This window comes from Eublepharis macularius, chromosome 2, assembly GCF_028583425.1.
Source record: "Eublepharis macularius isolate TG4126 chromosome 2, MPM_Emac_v1.0, whole genome shotgun sequence".
In the NCBI taxonomy this organism is placed as follows: Eukaryota; Metazoa; Chordata; class Lepidosauria; order Squamata; family Eublepharidae; genus Eublepharis; species Eublepharis macularius.
Window position 1 is genome coordinate 160,261,186 of NC_072791.1, and position 20,016 is coordinate 160,281,201.

The window sequence follows — 20,016 nt, forward strand, 5'->3', positions numbered from 1 at the left end:
GTTGCTCCTGTAGTTCATACAAACTTCCTAACCAGCCAGCAAAACAACAACAACAAAACACCTATCCTTTTAATAGAGATTTACTATGCAGAAACTGGCCACTGAAGTTTTTCATGGCATGGAACTAAATAACACCAACTGAAAAAGATCCCTCTGATATTAAAGGGGCAGATAGGCAACTCTTAAGTTCATACTAGAATCACCCCTAAAATTTAAGAACTAAGATAATGGTGGACAACTTGCAACAGGAGACAGACACAGGAGGTGTGACTGTGTTGATTTTCCTGGATCTCTCAGCAGCATTCAATACAATCATTATGGTAGCTTTCTGGACTAACTCTTGGGGTTGGGACTGAAAGGCACTATTTTGCAATGGTTTCAGTCCTACCTGGAAGGTATGTTTCAGATCATGATGCTGGCCTCTGGTCTATGGGGTCCTGCAAGGTTCCATCTTATCCCTCATGCCTTTCTCCATCTACATGATACCTCTGGGTGAGGTCATCCAGAGATTTGGGTTGTGTTGTTATGAGTATATATCCCAGAGAGGCTGTAGAAACAGACCTGATCCCTGAGGCAGTTTTAGGATGGATGAGAACACTGAAGTTTACTCATGATAAGATGGAAAAGCTACTGGTGGCCAGAAGGACTGACCCCTGACTTGAAGTGTCTCCTGCTTTGGATGAGGTTGCACTCTCCCTAAAAGAGAAAGTTTGAGTCTTGGTTCTGCTGGACCTGGGCCTCTTATCAGATAAACAGTGGCCATGGTGGCCTTGGATGCCTTCTGCCAACTTTGGTTGGTGAGACAGCTGCAACCTTTTCTGAATAAAAAAAGATATTGCCACTGTGGTACATGTTCTGGTAATATCTAGGTTAAATTACTACAATGCATTCTAAATGGGGCTGTCTTTGAAGAGCCTCCAGAAGCTACAGTTGGTACAGAATGCTGCAGCAAGAATGCTGTCTGGAGCAGGTCATAGGCCAGACAATATCCATCCAGTTTGGTTCCATCTGCATTGGCTTCTAATCTGTTTCCAGGCCCAATTCAAGGGGCTAACATTAATCTTTAAAACCTTATACAACCCAAGAAAAGGCCTTCTTTCCCTCTAGGGAGCTTCATCTATTCCCCTTAATCATTGTCTTCTACCAGTGTGTGAAAACTTCTCTATTTTGTCGGGTGCACTCTAACTGATCCTCCTTCTTGCTCCTTTTAACTTGCTGTTTTTACCTTTATGTGTTATTTATAAAGGTTAGTTTTAATGTCTTTTTCATCATTGCCTTAAGGACCCTATTTGAAAGAAAGAGGGCATACAAGTTTTAAAAATAAAATGAAATAAAATAATTTCATTCTAAATATGAAGATGGAATCTACCATCATTTTATATATTCACGAAGTCTTCTTGAGATCAAACAATGTCCACGGAAGCTTGTACCTTTCAGCTCACCCCCATAAAAGCCCCCCCCCCCGCCCCTCCATATCCATAAGTAAGGGAACTGGAAGACAGCCATGCACAAACTTGTAACTGTTCCACTTGTACCTTTCTTGAACAAGCTTAAATTGTAATGTTAGAATTAGTAATTTTATCCATTCACACATCACAGCCATGAAGGAGGATCAAAGTTTGAAACTGGGCCTGCACAGAAATCACTGTATCCCTAATCTAACCTACTGTCCATGAAAACGTCCTTTCACTTCTTTCCATAGTTTTCAGCAATGTTATGAGCTCCTTTGAGAATCCTTGGGGTGGTGGGTTAAGAGAGTAAACTATATATACAAATACATGTATGTACACAATGTGAGGAGGATGACAGGAAAATCATTCGCAGAACTTAAGAGCCATGTAGAGTTGCTAGGAGTCAATGTAAAAAGCTGGAGTGAGGAAAGAGAGTCCTCCTAAACATGGTGAGAGCAAATGAGAAAATTCTTTTCATGCTGCCGCATTCTGGTCAGGGCTTACTTTGAGCCAGGGCTCAGACCTAGAAGCTATTGTCAGCACCTAGGCTTCCTGAAGACAATCTCAATAAATCTCTTTTGCTAGAAAAAAGATAATCTCCCTGGCCTGCGTTCACCTTTTATAAGTGTCACTGTTCTACTGGGATAACTAGAATATACCTCCACCTCTGTCTCTATATCTGTGTCTATTCTTTTATCCTGCTCGTTTGTCCCCAGCTAAAGGAACTATTTCTTTTGTTAAGCATCTTTTTAAGTTCTTCTCCTGCTACTATTTCCAAATATTAACTCTACAACAATATTATTTGCTCACACTTTTAATCTGTAATCCTCCTTCTTCCTTTTTGCTGTTGCTTGCCATTAGCCTATTAACTGTAAGGAACAGGACTCACCTGACCCTTCAGCCCTAGAAATATCAATGTGTATTGATTGCACGTAATAAGCATTGAATAAATAATACTAATAAGATGAATAGGATGAAAAAGATCCAAGAATAAAAACCCACTTTCCTTAGGACAGCCTGGTTGTCTCCTTACCTAGGACAGAACAATCTTCCCCTTAAATGATGCTGGTCAGCAAAGAAGACATTTGAAGGGTGTTTCCTCCCCTTGTTCAATCATAGCATGCATATCAATAACAGGTTTTTCTAATTATTACTTCAGAAAACATAGTAATGACCCACAGTCAAAATTTATTTATAATTAAGAATAAGGATTCATTTCAAAACAAATGTGAAAAAATGAAAAAAAAATCCCAATCGTTACATTAATAAGGTTAATGAAAACAAATTGAAATATCGACAAATAAATGAATGATGTCTGATGTAAAAAGTTCAATTCAAACTCAGACAGAAATAGAGACCATGACAGTGGAAATCATCAAAGCCAAACATGTCTAGGATGTTTTGAATTTCTCTACAAATGGGTTCAACGGTTGAAATCACAGCATCCGACAGTATCAATCATACAGGAGCCAATCACCCAGTCTGTTCCGTTTGTGGTGAACCATCATAAAATACCTACTGAAGAGATCTGCATATTTGTTTGTTTGTTTTTGTTTTGCAAACAGCTCATCTGCAAAGACGATGCTGATGCAAACCAATCTGCTGCTATTACCATAACTAGGGACTGCTTAGACGGACACTCAATTTTATTAAATTCAGCATTTATTTATGACAGATTCATATGATTTGTGACTGATTTAACTGTCTATTTAAATAATTGCCTGCTGAGTAGATCACTTACACAACAAGGTACTAGAACTCAATCAGGCTGTGTGATAACATGCATGCATGAAAAGCCAATTGCACTGTAGTACATGTTTAGGAAAAAATACAATGAAACAATATGCCAAACAGCATATTGACCATTTTAGCCAATTGTCAAAAGTTTATTCCCTCTTTGTGACCCCCTAAATAGGTTGTGAACCACACTGGTGTATGTTCAAGCATCCCTGAACATGTTTAAAAATAATTGTGTTAATATATCTTTTCACAGTTCTAGCAAACAATTGTTGAGTCTGACTCAGTGATATATAGAGTAGTTTATATATAAGCAGGGTTTCCCTCATACCATCATTTCCTTGTTGCCTGATCTAGTTCTGTTTTCTTTGTAGTGGAGATTGTCGGGTTTATTTGTTCTCTGTTAACCTAGTATGTAAGCTTCCTTGATTCTCAGTTTGTCTTATCTCTTTTTTTATTGATTACAGCACACACATACATATTCTCAAGACAAATTATTTTCACCAAGCAGTCACACTAATTGAAGTTTGCTCATGTAACATGTATGCAGAAACAAAAGAGTTAGGAAATTGTCTTGGCTACAGGGGCACCGCCAGTGCCAGGGTTTCTGGTGCCTGTGGCCACCCTTTTGTATGCGCGCACAGCACGCGCACACACACCCAGACTGCGTGATGACATCATCATGTGATGACATCATCACGCAGTAAAGCTGGGGCCATTGGCCGGCAGGTGGCTGGGGCGGCACAAGGAGGCTGCCCGCGCTCCGCATGCTGCCTCGGCTGCCTGCTGTCCCTGGCCTGTGGCTGCTGCGCCCGCCCGGGGGGTGTGGTGGCGGCAGCGCGGGCCAGGCACACCAGCTCCGTGGCACGCTCTTCCACCACTGGCACCCCCTCTGGTGCCCCCTCCAGCTCCACGGTGCCCGCGGCCCCCACCTCACCGCCTCAATGGTGGTGCCAGACCTGCACAGGGGCAAGAACAAAGCCAAAGGGAAGGGTGGCTCCCTGTATCAGTTCTGCCCCTTCTGTTCTACTGAGGAAAAGAAGAAAGCAAAGCCACACAGACCGTTGTGCTGCAAAATTTGAATCCTTTTATAAACTTCAAATGCTTGGTATCTTATTTACAGGCATGAATCATCAAAACCGCAGTTGTAAGCATGCTGGAAATGATTTTACCGCTGAGGAGCGCCCAAGTGCAACGCGGGAACTACTCCCGGCGGGAGAATGGCTACGGGTTTGCCAGGCTACGTTGGTACCCTGTTTCGCTGCAACAACGCTTCTTCAAAAGCCTTCACAAAATTGCCAGTGTTTGTAGTTGCCGACCACTAGACAGGAACAAGATAAATCAATTCATTCAAAAACTTCATCTGCTTTCATTCCATAAGACAAAACAGAAGAAATTGTCTTACAACTCTTACAAATTGTCTTACAACGTAGCCTGGCAAACCCGTAGCCATTCTCCCGCCGGGAGTAGTTCCCGCGTTGCACTTGGGCGCTCCTCGGCGGTAAAATCATTTCCAGCATGCTTACAACTGCGGTTTTGATGATTCATGCCTGTAAATAAGATACCAAGCGTTTGAAGTTTATAAAGGGATTCAAATTTTGCAGCACAACGGTCTGTGTGGCTTTGCTTTCTTCTTTTCCTCACTTTTGGAGACCGTTCCCCTAGTGGCTTTTGTGACCTTCTGTTCTACTGCCTGTCTTCCAAATGCCACCTGTGCCTGTTCTCTTATGTTCCTGCCTGCCTTTCTGGGATATAAGCAAACCATCTCTCTCTCTCTCTCTCTCTCTCTCTCTCTCTCTCTCTCTCTCTCTCTCTCTCTCTCTCACACACACACACACACACACACACACACACACACACTTTAATTCTGTGTAGCTGCTCCTTCTGCAAGCACAGCATCTTCTACCTTTGTGCCCACTCTGTAATTCTACCTTGTTGCCCATGAGGTTCCAGGTGCTAACCTCTGTCGGTCTGTTCTATTGGACTACTGCCTGACTTGCCTTCCTCAGTCAGGATACCAAATGCCAGCCACTTCCTCCTTTCCTTGTACCTCTGCTTTGCTTTTCCGTTGGTTCAAGAAAATTGCTGACTATCGTTTTTTAATGAACTACTGTTTGCATTGCCTTCCTTGAGGTTCCTTGTCCTCCGTGAAATTCTATCTAACTTCTTGGAATGACCAAATGGCTCATTATGCAGTACAAGAATTTCCTTAGAGGTACAAATGTTTCCCCACATTTCATGGTAATTCAAAAGTAGCTTTCTAAATATTGCAGCATCCATTTTATTAGATCCACTAGTCTTTATTTTAATTGCATATAAAACTGGACCTGTCCCTCCTCTGTCTGAAATTTGACAGGCAGTCATTATCTGAGGAGTATAGTCCCTGAAAATTCCATCCAAATCATACAGAAAACAAAGATGTTATAGCCAGAAATTTTTTCCATTGAAAATAATGGAATCAAAAAGAATTAATGAAATAACAAAAACAATTTAAAATCCTGTGATAACCTGTGTAACAAAACTGTCCAAGCGAAATCCCAAATACATCCCTGTTTATAATTAGGTAGTTTGTTTCTACAATAGTCCTGACTAAAACCTTCAATTATCTACTCCTGAACCTTAATTATCTGGCTCTCTAATTTATGCAGGCTTTCAATATATTCCTACCTGAGTACACTATCCACATAAATTACATTCTTTGTTACCAATATTTAGTATATCAGGGCCCTTATCTTTATAACACAATGCACAACATTCTTCTTAATGCTCCCCCTTCTACAATATATTTGTATAGAAATCTCAAGTTGCTTGCTACAGAAAAAAAATAAGAATGTTCTATATTTTTGAAAGGACACTTCAGGCATAAAAAACCCTCAACGCTATTATAAGGGAAATACATTTAAAAGCAATCACTTGCATATTGCTTCTCAACTCAATTGATAAATGAATCTTTAACACTTGCCTATCTATAACAGTGATAGAACTAAAATAAAACATAATTATGACCTGGCCCATGGAATTAAAATAAAACACCGGCCCTCAGACTTACCTGGGGAGACCAGGTTACAGTCTGTGGGCAGACTGCTATCTTCCCAGCTCCCAGCAGCCCCTTGCAGCCCCTGTTCAAATTCCTGACCAACCAGTCAGGAGTGTATAGGACCTATATTCATCTACATTTGGGGGACCCCCAATAACAGTTTCTTTCTTGGCATTCCCTGCAGTTTGATGCAAATCAATATGGATATTTAGGCATAGCATCATTCACTGGACTGGTATCTATACATCATTGTCTGGATGGGGTTGGCAGCTGGGACTAGACGGAGCCATTTATGTTACCTGGATCAGCATTGGAGGATACTATGGGACTCGTTGGTACCAATGGTTCTTGGACAGGACAGGCATCACGCCCCCTTCCCCGATGCCCTGGTTATACAGCTGGTGGAGAACAACTTGTGCACATGGTGAGGACTGAACTTGAGGCATTCCATTGTGGCTGACCTAGGACTTCTCCAAGGATGCTTTCCTAGGATGCATCTACTGTGATGGGACTTGTTGGAACAGTATTCATGGTGAGGGGCTGCTGGCCAGGAAAAAATTTGTTAGGGTGTTGGAGCAGTTTGTGGAGACAACAGCAAGCATAGTGAATTCCCCATACGGACATATCTTTCTGGCCAGAGGCTTTATACTGTTCAGACAGTGTGCCCCTGTTCAGCTGGAGACAGGACATTTGGTTGCAGGATATTTGGGGTGACCTGCGGCACCCCCTCTGGCGCCCCCTCCAGCTCATTACAGCGTTAGGAGCTTTGGTTGGTCTTGTGGTGGTTTATGTGGGTCTTGTGGTGGTTTGGGCATTGGGGGAAAACAGGGCCTATGAGCCTAGTTTCCTCAATAAGGGGTCCCCTTAAGGGATCTTGGGAGTGAGGCATGGTAAGTGTATGCCCAACTTGAGGGCTGTCTCTACTGGCAGAGGATCCACACAGAGGTGTATGCCCACATGGTACCTCAATAACTGTCATCCTGTGCCCCCCACCCCTCAGAAAGTGGGCTGAGTTTTGGTGGGTCATCGGCTGGCAGGCCAGTCAGCTGATGTTTGAATCTGTGCTCTGTGCATCACCAATGGTTCATAAGCTGTGAACCAATAAAGTTGTGGCCTCTTTTAACTCCAGCTACAGTTGTTCTGTGTGTCCTGTAGCCTTGCCCTCACCCCCCCCCCATCTATCAGCACTGGGCCTGCAAATATAATGTTGTATTTGTGCATATGACAGTTTACTTTAGGGCTGTTCACAGCATTTTGTATTTAGGTGTCCAACACATATGACTTTCTATTGAGTATACACTTGGTGACAGACCCAGTTTATATATCTGTAATGTGTTAAATGGCATAGATGTCAAAATATGATTTACTTGGTCTCCCTGTCAAATGAACAACATGACATCCATAACTTTGGTAAAAAGATGACATATCTATCATATAAATATCAAATACTTACTGTAGGAACATCCAAAAACCTCAACCCGTAGGCCTATCTTTCCACTGAAACTCCACTTCAACGGAACAAAACGTACAAAACGAGCTTTCACAGAGTGCAGAAATTTGTGCTGTATAACACTGTCAGCATTGGTGTTTCCTGGAAAGATCTGAAAAGATAAAGAAACTTGGATAAAGCTTAGATCAACTTAAGTTACGTAGCAATAGATTACATATAATTCATTTTACCTCACTGAGGAAACACAATCTACTCCACTGTTACCCATTTAATATATCTAATTGTATATTGGCTGACCTATGTGTGAATTATGCAGTCTGCAAATCAGGTCTCTTACAGAAAAGTAGAGGAATCTACAGTAGAGATGGGCGCAAACCAAAATATGAACCAAAGTTCGGCACGAACCACGCCAGTTTGTGCCTTGTGAACCGGCAGTTCATCAGAGCCCATTTCTGATGAACCACCATGAACTTTAGGCTGGTTCATTTGGTTCATTTTTTGGTTCATCATTGAAGACAGCCTGGTGTCGATCAATCAGTTTCCTAGGCAGCAGGGGATGGACTTTCTGCAGACCTTCTGCTGACCCAGAAGTGGCCTTCTGCTGGCCCGGAAGTGACCTTCTGCTGACCTGGAAGTGATGATTTGCTGACCTGGATGTGACGTTTTCATGAACCAAATGAACCAGTTTGTGAACCGGGGCAGGTTCGTGAAAGTTCATGGTTTGTGGCTCGTGAAATGTGACAAACCATGAACCGCACAGTTTGGTTTTTTCCCGGTTTGTGCCCATCTCAAATCTACAGTCATGGAGTAAAATACCCTGAAGAAGATATGGGAATGACTCTATAGGTATTTATTTGTGTGCAGTTTGGATCTTGGAAAGGGTGAATAAATTTGGATTGACAGTGCTGTTTCAGATAATCCACATGACTATTTGTGAAATAGAGAATATGACATAATGGGTTAGCTTGCAATGAATTGCAGTTTAAACATTCCTACTACCATACAGAAATGTTGCACAGTCTCTACAAACATTGTTGCATCATTGAGACTGAAAAACTAGATACCAACAAGCATTCATCTAGAGTATCCAAGAAGATTAATGGCTCTTTCTGAAAGGGAAATCAAACTTCTTGATTGTTTTATTAGAAAATAAGACACATATGAATAAATATTAGTAAGAATGGAGAGAGAGAGAGAGAGAGAGAGAGAGAGGCATGTACCGCAGTCTTCACATATACAGACACCCATGGAAACCTAATAAGACAAGAACTTCAGCTCAGGACTCAATCAATAGAAAGTAATCAAATCTGCCATATTTTAATCTGTCAGTAGAAGAACTTAATTCAGTTCATAAAAAGTATTTACACATCTAAAGCAAGATCTCGTGTACAATTTGGAATTAACAGATACTTTCACTGATTCTGCTATCATTTGCACCAGCTGGGGACCAGACTGCAAACGCTGCTTTAAGCATCAACCTTTGGCAAAAAAGCACACGGAACCTTGTAGCTATGAATGTAAAAGGAGGGGGGAGTCAAAAGGTTCCCTTAGAAAAAGACTGTCTGCTCATCAAACCATAATAAATTAAGTGGTAGCATCAAACTCAAGCTGATATTTCTATCTCACTTGATAGCACAAGCCCCAGGATGGCAGGCAGTGGTGTATTTACAGACCAATGCAAGCTGGCTACCATAAAGACTTTGGTGATTATCTTGTCTCCCACTTTATTAGGCAGGTAATGGGGTAGGTTTGAACTGTGAATGGAAGGAAGCAGTGTTGGCACACATATGTGAATGGTGAGATGGCAGAATGGAGGTTAACTACTTTCCCAGGGAGTTATTTTAAGAGATAGCTAATGCTTTCTCCTCTGCCAAAGTCACAGAGGTGATCTGAACCAAAGGAAAGAAAAAAGATTAGTAATGTGCAGGTGCCCACATCACAGATGTCTGTAATTTACTTTGTTGCATTCTTAATCTAAGAAAGTGCAGATGCAGGGCTCTGCCCACTGCATTCGACTGAACAAATAGTCCACTTCATACTTGCTAATTGAGCCTGAAATCATGTGCCAACTTGTACACCTGCAAGACTCATTAATTTCAAGGGAATTCACTGCCTGTGCAAAGTATGTTTTTTGCAAAATTTGCCATGATTATTATCTTCACTATATAACACACTGTTGACTAAATACAGAACTTTTGTCCCAATTATCATGCAATGGATGTGATCGGGGACTTTAAAAACCGTGCAAATCAAGCTTCCTACATTTTGTGAAACTTTACATTTGGTTTATGTTTATATTTTATGGTTTTACAATCCTAAAAATGGAGGGTGAGAAATTTGAAGATGTAGATAGTGCACATGATATTACTGGCATTATGATCAGCAGGACAGACAGATGACCTGACAGGTTGCAAAGGACTTTGCAGAAGTTACAATGCACCTCTTTGTAACACAGTATTCTCATAGCTTCCCTCCAGGCACAATTTAAACATGACACTGGTGAGACAATGAGTTTCCCCATTCAGCTGTATATAAGATAATCTAAACTGTACTGTAACTCATGCAAAATAGCTAAACTGCTGTAGCATACTAGCTCAATATCCACAACGGTCACAGATATGGGGTGGGCAAACTAAGCATTTTTTGCTACTTTGCATGGGTTGAAAACCTGAGCCTGTGCAAAGCCATATAATGCATTTGTTGAGCCCTAGGTGTAGAAGCATCTGAGAATTGCAAGAATGTCCAACTTCACAGAAGTGACGATATAGTTCAAAGATGGGCATATTGGTAGAAGGTCAAAATAATCACCACGGATTCTTCCTGTGTCACTTCAGATTGTGATAGCAGCATGTGATGTGGTGTGGATACTGAGAGCTGAATATGGTATAACCAGATGAAAAGGAAATGTACAAATGGTTATCTTCTGATCATTCTCTTATCAAGCATGATAAATGGCTGAAGAAAGATTCTCTAGCCACAAAAAGCAGCTGCCTGTCTCTCCCACAGACGTGGGAGCTTCCAGATGCCATTGGGTCAGGCTTTGGAAAATATTTGTTCTTGAAAGAGTGCTTTCTTGGATGATAATTTTTCTTGACACATTATATACATCATTTGAGGATGAGAGAAAACATTTAAATTATCTAAGTTATGGCAAGTAACAAGAAAATACAATCTCTATTCTTATCCAAATTCTCTGAAAGTCATCCTACAATGCAGATAAGCCTATAAATAAAACTCCCGAAGTTAATAAACCTCTCATTTTATTTCTAAAAGTTGATTTTGTTAGCTATTGGGAGAGGTTGCAGAATGTGTGCAGAAAGGCAGTTATCTTACATGGCATGGCTACAATAGGTCACTTTTTAAAACATAAGCAGGGAAGACATACAAGACAAATGTGGAAATTAGCCCATGATAAGATATTGCTCTCCACATCAATATATATTTTAATTGCGTGATGCACTTGAGCAGAAGAACACTCATTATAGGCTATGAAATTATGAAACTTCTGCTCATAATCCACATAGAATACTAACAATATTAGTAGGTACTTGCTTGCAGCAAAGAACATAATTTTTTATCACTGCCAAAGTCTGTTTAATTAGTTTGAAAGAACTGATTATTTTGAATGATTTCTAGCTGATGTATCATGTGTTTCATTTGTAGTCCCTAAAATAATTACATAGAAGAAAACTGCATTGAAATCAATGGGATTTTACTTTTGAGTAAGCATGGGGTTACAGGGTTCTACTAGCTTGCTTTGGGAAGAAGAGATTGGGGTTTTTTGTCTTCTGCATGGCCTGGCAACCAGCAGGAGACTGGGGTGGGTGCTAATGGCATGATGTCACTTCTGGGAAATCTCATAAATGATATCACACCATCAAGCCAATAAGTGTTTTTTGTTTGGTGATCTTGACCACCAGGACCTGTCTGTCTTCTCAGTTACCAAGATGATCTTGCTGCTGCACAGCAGGGGTGCTCTTCACATCCCAGTATGGAACTAATTAGAGATGAGAGTTAGGAGTTAACCTCAGAGGAGTGAGGAAGAAAAATAAGCAACAATGTCAAAATTACAAATTTTTCATTAATAGCACAGCTCTGATAGCTGGAGCTTAAACTGCACAGGGAGCCGACCAGGTACTCTGCCAGCATATCACCAAGATACACCAGCACAGTGCTCTGGCAACACTGTCCTGGCTGGGCACCAGTGTGTCAACAATGCAGAGCAACACTACTGCACACTGCTATTCTTGCAGGGAAAGGAGCAGACCCGGGGGCATGATGGGAGTTATTCAGCTCCCCAAGCCCCTTAGCCTGTGAACAGCAGAAAGTAAAACCATCAAAAACCACAGCATAGTCATAGGTGTCCATACAGAGGAAGAGGCCAAGTGCTTCCCCAAAGGCAAAGTGCTGCCTACAGGTACAGAATGTTAGCCACAGCCACAACCAATCACCCCTCCCCTGCACCCAATCACAGCCACCCCAGCACTACATAAACCCAGCGATGACATCCCATAATTCAGTAGGAATGGCATAGGACTCTGTTGAGACATCTCTGCCATGCACATAGTGCAAAACATTGAACTTTGGTGGTGGAAGAGGCACAGAGAGAGCACTTAACACCACTGGGAGAGCATTTAACACTAAGGAGAACTTAGCACTAACATCCAAGGGGGAAAGCAAAGTCCATGCAGTGTGGCTAACATGTCTCGTATCAGAATCTTAACAGATATCCCATCTCTGCAAGCTCAACCCAAATGAGCAACTACACACTGACAGATGAGCAGGGGTGATAATCCTGCTGCCTCAACCTGGGATTCTGCACCTGCCTCCTCTGTTCCTCTTCCACAAACCCAGGAGCCACTTCAACAACAAGAGCTCTCACATCCAAACCTAGCAGTGTGTCCGTTCCACAGGTATCTCCCTCTACATTTGTGAGTTGATGAGACTAGCTTCCCCCTTCCCATCTGTGCCTTGCCATCAGGGCTGCCCTTTCACATGTCCAAGAGGGTGGGCCCATGCTGGGATTACTGTTGTTGGTCTTTCTGGAGCCACTGGATTCTGTTTTGTTCAGCCGGGGTCCAGTGGCACCTTGGTCCCTTCCCCTTTCTTACATACACTGCCGTTGTTTTCTTGCAGCTCATATAGGGAATGGGCTGGTGGTTGGCCCAAGGGTGTGTGTGGCTGCTGTAGTATGATGACATCACTTACGGGGAAAACCTGGAAGTGAAGTCAAGGTATATAAATTACCAGAAAACCTGTGTTACAACCATAGCGTTTCTGGTGATTCCTAGAGCTACTCACCGTAACTGCCAGGGTTTCCCAAAAGTGACATTATTGTGCTGGTGGTTCTATTTAATTTTTTTCCCTTGCTACGACTTGGAGCAGCATCAAACAATAAAAGCTGAGGGTTTAGGATGCCCTACTGCCACTGGGAGTTTGGCAATCCCATTTGTGGTATTTTTCTTTAGCCATGATTAAGGCTAAGAGGTGACTATTTCGGGGATTATATTGATAAATTTGGTGGCATCAAATGTTCAAAGGTAATTAGAGCACGAACCGAAATACGAACAAAAGTTCATCATGAACCAGGCTGGTTCATGGTTCGCAAACCAGCGGTTCATGGGAGCTCATTTCTCACGAACTGTGACAAATTTTAATCCAGTTCATTTGGTTCGTAGTTCGGTTTGTCACTGAAGATAGCCTGACACTGATCAATCAGTTTCCTAGGCAATGTGGGATGGGCTCTCTGCACACCTTCTGCTGACCTGGAAGTGACGTTTTCACAAGCCGACCAAACTGGTTCACGAACCGGAGCAAGTTCATGAAAGTTCGTGGTTCGTGAAATACAACAAACCATGAACCTCATGGTTCAGAATTTTCCCAGTTTGTGCCCATCTCTAATGGTAATATAACTGCAATCAATTTGTAAGCAAATGACAAAAATGTTGAGAGTAGGGAGGTAGGAAGTCTAGGTTGCTTATCATCAGTACATTTTTTTAAAATTATTATTATTATTAAAAAGTTATTTCTTTACTTCAGCTCAGCATTGTGCCATCCTAGTGTTAGAGATTAGCTTGGTGCTTCTCTGACATTACACCACTTTCTGTAACAGCAGGAAAACTCAGTCTGGTTTCTGGTCCATTTACAGTCTACCTAAATTCTCCTAGAAATATCAAATGGCTTGAGCATTTTTTTTAAAGTCTACCTGGCTGTATATTATTGCTCTTCTCTCAAAGTAAGCTGTATTATTTGAGTGTATTGCTTCCTTTCATCAAAATGTGTAAATTCCCCAAATATAGGGTTTTAAATATCAATTCCAAATGGTAAACCATGCTGGGATGGTATAGAACACATTATAACTGTTATTAATACTAACATTTCAATACCTTATATGCCACAGAGCCTAAATTGTTTAGAAGAAAAGCTCTGCAAATGTACTCCAGTTTCATCTATCTTTGATCTAAAGCAAAACACTTTTCTCTATATTTGAAAGTTTCTGCACTGGATTGAATTAGTGTGATTAACAACACAGTGAATATGTTTATTGTCTAGCAGTGCTTAGAACCCTCCTCTATTTAGCATTATCAAAACGAGTTTAACAAGCTAGCATTATGTCTCCTCACACTTGATAATTTTCTGGGCTTGGCCAATGAGGTGTCACCAGAGAGGTTATTCTATGCTACAGTGATTTCAAATGAAATTTTTTACTTCATTATCTTACTATATTTTCAGTGGTAATAATATGACAGTACCTCTATTCAGAGATGTGAAATAACACTGAATAAAATGGGGTAGGAGGATCAATTTGATTTTTGCGGTGTTCTATAAGAGTATGGGGAGAATTCATCACTGAGTAATGTAATGGAGGTATGAAAATGTGGCATTCTTAATGAGAATTCAGCCCTGAGGGTCTCAAAATTGTCCATTTATTCAGCATAGTTAAAAGAATTTCAGTTCCTTCTGGGAAGTGAATAGAAATTTAAGTCTTCAACATGTTTGTTCTTGATAGTTAAGTAAGCTTCTAGCCTGAACCTATATACCATGACACAACATAACTATATTCCCCTTTGGCTAAAGATTGCCTCAAGAGATCACCTAAAAGAAGCAAAGCAATTTCCAGGGTTTGAGATCTCTGGGAAAGTGACCTATGGAGGGGTCCACTACTTTCCACAATGGATGCTTCCACTTATACATTCAAAGGAATCCCAGAGTTACCTTTTTGCTTGCTAGTTGCTGGCAACCTGATGGAGGTTTTGAGTTGCCCAGAGATCACCCGCTAGCAGCAGGCACCCCAGAACACATGCAGCACATGTACTCCTGGGGTGGTACAACAATGTCACTTCCTGAATTTTGGCCCCAAATAGGACAGAATTAGCCCCGTGTGAAGTGCAGGAACATGCCCATGGATGATGTAATGACATCACTTCCTGGAAGTAACATCATCATGCCTCTCCAGGAGTACATGCATGCTTTGCATGCACAAAGAGACTTCTAAAGGTAAGTCATGGGTCCCCTACCTGCCACTGGGAGGGGATAGGAACCTGCAAATCCTAATGTGTGTGTGTGTGTGTGTGTGTGTGTGTGTGAGAGAGAGAGAGAGAGAGAGAGAGAGAGAGAGAGAGAAGGAAGAGCAACTGTGGTGACAGCACAGACTGCTTCCTCATTTTCAGTTCCAGTAATAAAAGCACTGTACGTTTGTAAAACTCTGAACAAAATATTTCATTGGGATGGTCAACTTTTTATCCATTTTCTAGGGTAGTAAAAAGAACACACACACCCCAAACACCCTGTTGAAAATGTCTAAGACAGTGGCTGTTCTTCCTCCTTGTGATCAACTGATATGCCCTGAATATGAAAGAACCTGTCATGGGAGGGATAAAATGGCCCAAAAAGGTATCCGTGCTCCTGTTCATGCATGTGGAACATCAGCATCAATGGAGCCCTATAATTGCCCTGGCGTGCTGACCACTATTCCCATGTCTCTCAAGAGGAAACACACTAATCAAGAACAGGATAAGAACTGTATTACTCTATGTATTCAAATGTCATTCATGCACAGGGAGGCCATCGTTTTATTATGCAGAGAATGGACATTGAGATAAAACTAAAAAGGTGTGCTTCATTTTTTTTTTTAAATGTACACCCCAAATTGATGGGAGCAGGTCTACCAAACAGGAAATACAAGTTACCCACCCAGTGTGAGGGAAGGAAACACTGCCCTACTCTTACTTGCTTTTGTGACTTTCTTATACAGCTAAATCTGATTGAATAGACTTCTTAAGAATGCTGCACAGATAGAGTAAGGGGAATCCTTCCCATTCACAGCCTGTGTGTGTGTGTGTGTGTGTGTGTGTGTGTGTGTGTGTGTGTGTGTGTGTGTGTGTGTATGTATATGTATATGTATATGTATATGTATATGTATATGTATATGTATATGTATATGTATATGTATATGTATATGTATATGTATATGTATATGTATATGTATATGTATATGTCTCTGAGTTACGAATGTATACAAATACATATATGTATAAACACACTTATATATTCATATACATATACATGGAGGGTTTTTTTAAAAAAACAAATTATAGTAACAGAATGCAGCACCTGTACCACAGTTGCCCTTTGAGATCTTAGTGGCCATTCTAGCAGTTGTTAGGCAACCACAAAAATATTGATATCCTTCAAACCTTGGTTTCTGTCTATAAAACACAGTGGGAAAGAGCAGGACCCTCTTCTGGTTTTTTTGTGTGTGGTGGCGGGACTTCCCAGTCCACCCTTGCACCCCTTCCTCTTGCCATGGAGGTAGGACTTACCAAGTTTAGAAGCAACTACTAGGCAACTTGCTACCATAAAATTTGTGCAACTCACCCAGAAGTGGCAGTGGTTATAATATGATGCCACACAACTCACCTGGGCTCAGCAACAGCCTCCACATAACTTACACAACTTGACCAGGCCCAGCAATAGCCACCACAAAATTCACCTGAGTTAATGTCTACTGCATACTTTTTCAACTTGAGCAGACTTTTCTCAAGGAGATGCTGCCAGAAAGACTGAAGGAAAAAAAACCCTGAGAGCCAGTGTGGTAGTTAGCATATCAGACTAGGATCTGAGGGCCAAGCTACAAGTGACGAATGACAATTGAACGGCAAGTGGATTGAGTGGAGGGCAAGTGAACAGGGAGAAATACACTTGCCGTTTAAGTGTCATTCGTCACTTGTAGCTTTGCCCTGAGACACCTAGGTTCAAACTCCCCACTCTGTCATGGAATATTGCTGGGTAAGCTTGGACCACTCAGTCTTTCTTAGCCTAATCTACCCCCAGGGTTGCCATGAGGATAAAATCAAGGAGAAGAGAATTATATAAACTGCTTGCTCTTTTCTGTATCTTGCTACAAATAAATCCATTCCTCTTAGATTGGGCAAGGAAGCTTTGGTTATTTAACAAAAATTATAGAATGGTCTGCCCAAGGAAATGAGGAGGGTACCAACACCCCTGTCCTTCGTAGGGTGTGTATAAAGCCCAGTTTTGGATGCTGATGGGGTTGCCATATATTTGATGAACAACATATTGTATAGTTTGGCTGTTTAGGACTTTTTGTGTATGTTGTTGAGCCTATAAGTATTGATTTTATTGGTGTTGGAATCTGTGAAAGTGTCCTACGCTCAGTCATGAAAGAGTTAAATTGTTGTTCTGTTTATTTAGTCAGATAGCTAGTTAGCATAGGACCACTTAGGCATCAAGTAAAAGTTCCTGCCAGAGAAAGTGGGTGTCTTTAGTCTTAATGAGAGAATCTAGGGCTGATTCCACACATGTTGGATAATGCACTTTCAATGCACTTTATCAACCGTTTGATCCATTCCAAATGATCTATAAAGAGGATTGGAAGTGCATTATCCAACGTGTGTGAAATCACTCTAGGATTGTCTATTGGATGAGCCAGTTTATTGGGGGGCAATTAGCTAGCAACATATACTAAGGTTTTATTGCTCTTTGTTCAATACTATACTACTACTTCACTAGACCATGCAGTCTAAGCTCAGTCTACTTCTCTTTGCAATCTAAGCTTTTCTCTCTCTCGGACCTAGTTTAGACATCAACACGTAATCAGAAACTGTTTGTTGTTTTTCCTACCAAATGTACCCTTTTTACCCTATTATGTAGTAAAGTATTTTTATAGAGCTAGAATCACAGAAGTCTGTTTACTTATTTCTATTGCGCTATTATCAAACTCTGCTACTCTGTAAACTTATATCTCATTGCTGTGCAACCCCCAACAATTGTCCTACTTAAATCTAGTGTTTGCATTTGTAAGCTCTCTTGAATGTCTAGAGAAAGAATATAAATATTTCAATCAATAAAATGGATCTCTATATTGCGCCTCAAAAGTAAATGAAAGAAGAAGAGAAACACTTTTGAATCATTTTTTAATTATAGATCTTAACCTGTTCATTTAAACATTTTGGAGGATTTGTGTATTCACCTATTAAAGGTCAAGTTGTAACTGCTATCAAGCAAGCCTAAGAAAAAGGCTGCTCCAGAACCCTGAGTTAAACTTTGAGAAGGCAATTTAATTTCTTCAAACATCAGAGCTGAACCAAGCAAAAGTACATGTTTTGGAAGGAAAACAAGACCACAAAGCAGTGGACTGGAGCAAATACAGCATGCAAAATCAGCACCAAACACAGGTCACAAACTGATTTGAACTACATCACAAAGCTGAAATGAATCTTCAAAAGACTACATAAATGATTGTTCATGCTACAGAAGAAGGCACTGCCCTGCCTTTGGACAGAACTGTTATATCTGCAAGAAGCAGAATTACTTTGACATTTGGAAGAAAGCAGACTTGTCCCAGGAAGAAACAAAATATCAGTGTTTTGTGTGGTGAAGAAAACAACCAACTATTTGCATAGAAACATCTGCTCCTTCTGTATGCTTTTCCTGAGAAAATCTACAAGAAACATTAGCATCTGCCGAGCATGCACTTATCCTAAACAGAAATGGATTTTATACATTGGACACTGAAATTCAAGTAAGCATAGTAGCTGAGGTTAATGTAAAAAGGATTAGGCTGCGTTAAGAAATCATGCAAGAAGTAATTAAACTTCAATGTGCACAAATTCTAAACGGAGAGATTCAGAAGATCATCTTGTGTGAAATCAATAAACTCCACATTCACAAAGACAGCTGCCTCCAGATCTCCCAGTGAAGTCTTATCAAAGCCAAAAAGTATTCAGTCGAGCACCATATACTAGAAAAGGAGGAAGGTTGTGTGTGAGGAGGAAGAGGTAGGCGTCAGCACAGTAGCTATCTATGTTTGTACCCAACCTAAATTCAGTTAAATTTTGTCACGAGTACAATACCTGAATTCATCCTTGGAGGCCTTAGATCTTACACTGGGCAGTGTAGTTCAGCCATTGGAATTTGTGAATTAGATGTTCAAGGTGAACAATAATGTTATTTTATGTCATGATTTCAGATAAATGGGTACCTACAGAAAGCTACTTTGGCCTGCAGTTAAGGAACATAAGAAGAGCCCTAGTCCAGCATCTTGTCTCACACAGAGGCCAACTAGTTACTGTGTAGGGCCAACAACAAGTCATAGAGGCCAAGACTTTCCCCAGCTGTTGCCTCCTGCCACTGGTATTCATAGTTTCACTACCTCTGAATGTGGAGATTCCTTTTAGTCACCAGAGCTAGTAGTCATTGATAGACCTATCCTTCATGACTCTGTCTAACCCACTTTTAAAGTTGTCTATTCCTGTGATCATTGCTACATCCTCTGGCAGCCACTTCCACATCTTAATTGTGCAGATTTCCTTTTGTCTGTTCTCAATCTAATGCCCATCAACTTCATTGGATGCCCTCAAGTTCTAGTATTTGGGAAGAGGGTGAAAAAGTTCTCTTTCCTCCCTCTCTACCCCATGCATAATTTTACAAACCTCTATCTGTTCCTCCCTTATTTGTCACTTTTCTAAACTGAAAAGACCCAGACTCTGTCTTTCCTCATAGGTCTTTCCTCATAGGAAATTCCTTAATGATCTTCATTCCCCTCTTCTGTACTTTTTCCAGCTTTGCAACGTCCGTTTTGAGATATGGTGAACAGAACTGCACATTGTATTACAAATGACGCCACACCATAGATGTATACAGGAGCACTGTCAGCTCCTAATTGTCAGTTCTTAATTCAACCTGCAGAGCTCTTAGGGCTGCCAGGTACCCTGCTATAATGGGATACCTCCTGCCAGCAGCTTCAGTTGTTCTCTATCACTCAGTAGGAGGAGCATTGTACCAACAGCATGACATCATTTCTGGCATGAACACAGAAG

General features: G+C 41.0%; 1 protein-coding gene across 1 annotated transcript in view; it reads right to left on the bottom strand.

Moving 5' to 3' along the window:
• The window catches only part of CNTNAP5 (contactin associated protein family member 5), a 472,567-nt gene that overhangs the window by 350,892 nt on the left and 101,659 nt on the right, over positions 1-20,016 (bottom strand). The window contains exon 4 of the mRNA XM_054970095.1: positions 7,679-7,826. Coding sequence (XP_054826070.1) covers positions 7,679-7,826 — 148 coding nt within the window. The remainder of the gene's footprint in view (positions 1-7,678; positions 7,827-20,016) is intronic.